Source organism: Orbicella franksi, chromosome 14, assembly GCF_964199315.1.
Source record: "Orbicella franksi chromosome 14, jaOrbFran1.1, whole genome shotgun sequence".
Taxonomy (NCBI): Eukaryota; Metazoa; Cnidaria; class Anthozoa; order Scleractinia; family Merulinidae; genus Orbicella; species Orbicella franksi.
In genome coordinates, this window is record NC_138158.1 from 12,490,721 (window position 1) to 12,496,720 (window position 6,000).

Here is a 6,000-nt window from a genome sequence, read left to right on the forward strand (position 1 = left end):
ACCATGGAAGCAACTGCCGAATCTGCCATGAACCATATCTACATGTAATTAAAGCTTTTAATGGCCATGATTAGCTGGGTCCTTACGTGCTTTATAGGTATGCACGATTTTAACCAGACCTCCATAGATAGGATTACCTTTGACGATTCCTTTGGGAAGGATTCCAATCTCCGAAAATTGGCAGTAACAATGCTCACTTGGCCTTGAACATTGTTACAGGTGTGCAGAATGTGAATCTGTACTAAGCTAAGGCATTATGAAAATTGAAAAGAACAAATTAATGGAAACAAAAATTATTTGCTTACTGACCTGGTTGCCTGAGCACCCGGGGGAGGTACTTTGGGAATTTCTGGGTGGGGATGTGCCGCTGGGACCCTTAGCCCATACCAGAGCTAGTTCAGCTGAATTTTGCTACCCTATACTAGAGTAAACTCCCCAAATCCCCCCCCCCCCCCATCTATCGACACTGTTGAGGCTGATTTGCGTAAATTTAAACTTGCTGATTTGATTTTTTTTTATATTTTTGAGTGGCAATTCCTGGTTTCCTTAGTCTAGATAAAATCTTCAACCAACTAGTCAGTTTTGTGAAAAATTATACCCTATTCTAGAGCCAAACGCTCTAGTTGATATACCCTATCCTAGAGTAAACTGCTTGAAAACCATACCCTTCACAGCGGCACATACCTATATAGCCCATATATGGCAGTGCCCTGAGCAGTGGAATTCAGATATTGTCAAAGATATTTCCCGCCGTAAGCAACATTTGAGACTCCTTTGTAAATTGATATGAGCTCTATTGTTAAAGTAAAATGAGCCTTCACTTTACCGATTAATGCGTCATAATTTTCACACTTTTCAGCGAGTGAAGCGCACATTTTGAGTTCCTTTTGGGCAAGTTTTCAACATTTGTCGCTGAAACTAGGAGAGAGTGTTGGCCAATGACTAGGCAAAAAGACTCTGTTGGGGATTTTTTATTTTTTGCCTCTTTTTGTAGTTATCTCTGATTTAGTGAAGGGAATGCATGTTGTACGAACTCTCAAAGTTTAACTGAGTGTCAAAAAACAAACCAGTCAAGTAATCAAAATTTCCCAACAAGGTTTTTTTCAGAGGAAGGTGTGAAGAAGACATAGCGAAGTTGATCACATCCTCGCGTTGAAATCCGACCAGAAACAAACTGTATTAGCGAACCTGTGTACTTTGGGAAATTGGGCACTATATTCAGAAAACATTAAAATGTTTGATTTTAACGAGTATGCTGTTGTAATCTTCGATTCTTAAGCTTTCAGAAAATATATACTTTACTGGGGTCAGATGTGGCTTGCAATGGTACGTTTTAAATTGTGAAGGCCATTTCACAATTTGGTGCTCTTAACTCAACCTGTCAATGAACGGGCCACATTGGAGTAATTTCTTTAGTCTTTGGCACTAAAGTGGTTTTCAGTACTTCGTTTTATTGGGAAGACATGAAAACCAGACCTTGTCAAAGCTCAAGTGAAACTTGGAAAAAAATTAGAATTAAAATTGAGTTGTGAGTTGCTTCTTGCAAATTGTCTATCAATATTAATATTGGGGCACTGCGCCGCAACATTCTAAAGTTCCCATGAAAAGAACATTTGGTTTGACTGATATAGTTATTTTCTAAGATTTACAGAGGTAGCTAGCACATTCAGTACAATTTGGTTCCACCTACACGCTGCAAAGAAAGGTCTAACACTGAATTCTTATAAGAGAATAACTGTTCTTTAAGAATATTTATGTCTGGTATTAGTGGTTGTTTGCATAAAATTCTCCAAAGGTACAATTTTATTGCACCTTTCTTCACATTAGCCAAGTCATTTAGTTATTATTACAATATCGTTAGCAGAAGTGTTTGATTGTTACAGGATGTTATCGGTTTGGCATTGAGTGGTATTGGCAGTTATGGTGACCTGGACAACAGTCAACAAGTGGTAGCTGTGATTGATGAAGATTTGTGTATCAACTGTGGCAAGTGCTACATGACTTGTAATGACTGTGGGTACCAAGCCATTAGTTTTGATGCTCAAACCCATCTGCCACACGTAACAGAGGATTGTACTGGGTGTACACTGTGTTTTTCAGTTTGCCCAGTCATAGGTTAGTATTCACTCTCCCTGATTGGTGAACTGGATTATTTATATCCTTTATTATTTATTACAAGGTATTTGTTTCGCTTTCTACGAGTTTCCATCTGACATTTGATCACTGTGGGGTTTACTGGGCTAAAATATAGGTCTTACATGATACTTGGCATGCCTTGAGTACCTCTTGTAGGCGAGCCCATTACCCCTGCAAAATTTTGACCGAGATCCCGGCGAGTTTTTCGTCGGTGAGATTAACAAGATCTCGGCAATCTCACCAGCCAAAAACTCGCCGAGATCTCACCGAGATCTCGCTAAGATCTCGGCGGTCAAACACTCGCCGAGATGTCAAGTAAGATCTCGGCGAGATCCTGAAATCTCGCCGAGATTCTCGCCAAGATTCTCATCGAGATATTAAAATCTTGGAGCCAAAAGAACTGGCCGAGAAGATATCAAAATGTCAACACGCAGATCAAGATATCATAAATTCGTTGAGAGAAAGTCTCTAGCAGACAAAGCAAACACTGAAATACGACTCCACTATGTCAAAAACAACCAGTTTTATTGACCGTCACATACAGTTCAGAAAAGCTTAACAGTATCAGACACTTTCACTTTCACTTCACATTTAGCTACATTTAATGAGAGGAAAATCCTCTCATCCTGAAAGTAGAAACTCAGGAGAACTAACCCTTATCCTCAGGTCGTCACGTCCTTTACCTCAAGCAAACAAGAATAATTAACCTGATGTACTAAATCTGTCAGCCGCAAAGAATCGAAGGAAATTCGTTTGGCTTGGCTACAACTTCACCTCAATGCGAATGTCCTGCAAAGGTTTATGTTCATCAACTGCTCAAGTTTTGCACTTTGCTTAAAATTGTTCCGTGTACACAGTCTTCAGTTGTTAGGTCGCTTTAACATAGTCGTGAAAAAAACTTGGACAAGATGTCCACAAATCCTCTTGTGATTACTCACATTCGCGATGAAAGCGTCAGAAATTAGTTTACCGTAATTCTTTTTCTTGAACAAAGCAGCTCTTTCCATGGTAACTAAGTCTTTTGTAGTTTCAAAAACATCTGAGCACAGGGAGCACACGATCTTGTTGAGTAGGAAGAGAGTTATAAAGGAATGTAGAGAATATACAATTTATCTTTTTCTACTGTTGTCATTTCTTACACGACAACCGCTATCTAGAAGTCCTACGTAACACTGTAGCACTATCTCGTACCCAGGCCTTTTCGCGCTCTGCAAAATTTAGTAGTACTAAACTCGTACCTAGGCCTTTTCGCGCTCTGCAAATTTTTTTGGGTTTACATATAACATTGACAAGGGAGGCAACTCTTTGCCCAAACATTTTGAACACGATCCGAATATTCGCTCGAATCTCTAAATTCCGTTGCTTCCACAAAACCAAACAAACCCAACACGAAGTCGAAAGATTTTTCTTTAAGTTAGCCGAATTTGTTTTCGAGTACTTTCACGACAGTCGGAGAATTTTAGCGTCTTCTGCAAAGTTTTTTCTCAAATCGCTTTTTGCAACATGATCATAGCGTTGAACCGGTACCAATCGCGTCATCCAGCGAGCGCTCAAGCTCTCCTCCATCTCCCACACGTGTTTTTTGACACAACAAATATTTACAAAATCCTTCCCCAGCTCTCAATTTTAAACGCGGAATCTCGCTAAAACGTTCCAGGTATTTACCCGCGACATTTCATTTCCGTGCAGAGATCGGGCGACTTCGGACGCGCAAGAAAAAGTGCTAACCGGGGAGGGGTTCATTGCTTGATCTTGTACATGAACGATTCAGAGCTTCTGTTTCTCTCTTAAGGTTTCCTTCTTTTAGCCAATTCCATGTTTCCTCACTTCTTTGTTCTTCACCCTGTCTTGCAAATTGTCTATATAACAGCTTTTCTCTCCGTTCTTGAATATTTTTAGTTCTTCTCCTAGCTTTAAAGCTGGCAGCTGCTTCTCTATTCTCATTCCCTTCCCACCTGACTGCTTTTAACAGCTCTTCCTTGCTTGATTGGAGATAACATTCTAGCGATATCTTTACTTGATTGACACAATCCTGTCTGGATATAAGGTCTCTCCCTCCATCCTTCCTTGACAGATAAAGTCGTGCCACACAGTCCCGTGTATGGACCCACCATCCAAACCCATTCGTGGTTAGCAGTTTTCTTGTTCTGCCATCTAGGTCTCTTAGTTCTTATTTCCTTTACACAAGCATTCCTCCAGCATATCAAACGAGTGAAACTTCCCGGGTGTTTATGGCTTGTATCAAGTTTCCAACAATCATTTTTAAGCAGGCAACGTTTTTAATACGTCTTGAGTATTCTTTCCCAGTTTTGTCCTTCATTTCATCATGAAGCAAGTGATCAGCCTCGAGCACTCCTAGCTACTTGTACCCTTCACTTTCTTCCATTGCTCTCATCACTCTCATCATGGTGTCATCAGGTAGTGTTATTCCATCTGACTGACTTCCCACATTTCAAGACCAAGACAGCGCACTTGTCAGTGGCAAATTCCATAAAGATGTCATTGCTAAATATTCTCACTTAGCTCCATGCTAAAAATTGCCCGTCTCGATGATATGCTTTCTTAGAAATTTTTGAACTGGAAGCAAGCGCAGTAGAAGGTGAATCACTGCAGCAAAAAGAAAAGACGAAAATTTAAGAAGTAGGTCTGCAATGTAGACTTATGGAACTTTGCAGACTTTAGGCTTATGCTTAGTTTTATTCCATTCGGTTGGAGTTTGTTTTTAAAAGTCAGTATCTGGGAGTTGAATTGCTATAAGTGAGAAGGCGATTACTGGAAAGGTAAAGGTGTTACTTTGAAACTGGAGACACTGTACTTGTGGTAGAAAACTTGTGGGCCCTTGATCGCGTGCTGGAAGTAAAATCAAACAAGAGAGACAGTTTTGTGAGGAGAGTCGGGCCGAAAACCTAGTCTGCAGTCCTGGAACGTCCCATCGACAAGATCGTTCTTCTAGAGGCTCCTAGACTTCGCGAGAGCAATTAACCATTGTTGATCTTGATGTCCTCAATAGACTACGAGCAGTCTCTCTTTTGCTCAGAAATCCGTGGGGAAGAAAGCAAATTAAGTGTGACTGCGAGCATGGCATGCGAGTGCCGAGCGGCAAATCTGCGAGCCGCGAGTAGTGCGGGTGGCTCGCTGCTTTGCATATCATGCTTGCACACTCCCGACCCACTGTTTGCTTGTGTTGCGTTCTTCCCCACGGACTTTCAAGCAAAGGAGAGACTGCTTGCAGTCTATGTCCTTATCCAAGAGGTTTGCTTGTAATGTCAGAGCAGTTGTTTCTTTATTGACTTGATTGTGATGAACCATTTTGAATGGATTTAGTGACAACATATCACTCAAGTTTTTCCGTTTGAATCACTGAACTAAGTTTAAATGCTTTCAGTTCGCATTTGGGCCAGTATGTAGGATTCAATTGTGCATGACATTTCCCCTATGTGCCTTACACTTGATTTAAAATTTAACTCATCGATCATCATGTGATTTGTTGCGCAAGATTTTTGTTCAGTACATATTAGCAATCGTGTCAATTGCATCGAGTTTCAGTTTAGTTCATCAGGTTTTTCCGTCTACCAGTTCACATCAATAGGAGGAAATATCTGTAAGGTTTTTGTCTTTATATTTTTTATTCTCTTTGTCACCTTTTCTTAGAATTATTGTAACCTACTACTTTTTAGTCGAACACCACATGACACAGCCAGATGCGTTCTTGAAATTGCTTCATAAATCAAAGTGAGCATGGAATAAATTGGTTTTTAAATCACCTCTCCGCTTTTGGTCTGATGTCTACATTAGTTCGAAGATAACCGCCGCTCAAGTTTACCAAGGCTTAACCAGAAGGAAGTTATGGCCACAAATTCAACT

The 6,000-nt window shown here is 40.4% G+C and overlaps 1 protein-coding gene across 6 annotated transcripts in view; it reads left to right on the forward strand.

The window, feature by feature from the left end:
* Positions 1–6,000, forward strand: part of LOC145467664 (dihydropyrimidine dehydrogenase [NADP(+)]-like) — a 278,425-nt gene that overhangs the window by 258,914 nt on the left and 13,511 nt on the right. For all 6 annotated transcript variants that reach the window (XM_081451259.1, XM_081451260.1, XM_081451263.1 and 3 more), the window contains one exon: positions 1,884–2,115. In XM_081451259.1, coding sequence (XP_081307385.1) covers positions 1,884–2,115 — 232 coding nt within the window. The remainder of the gene's footprint in view (positions 1–1,883; positions 2,116–6,000) is intronic.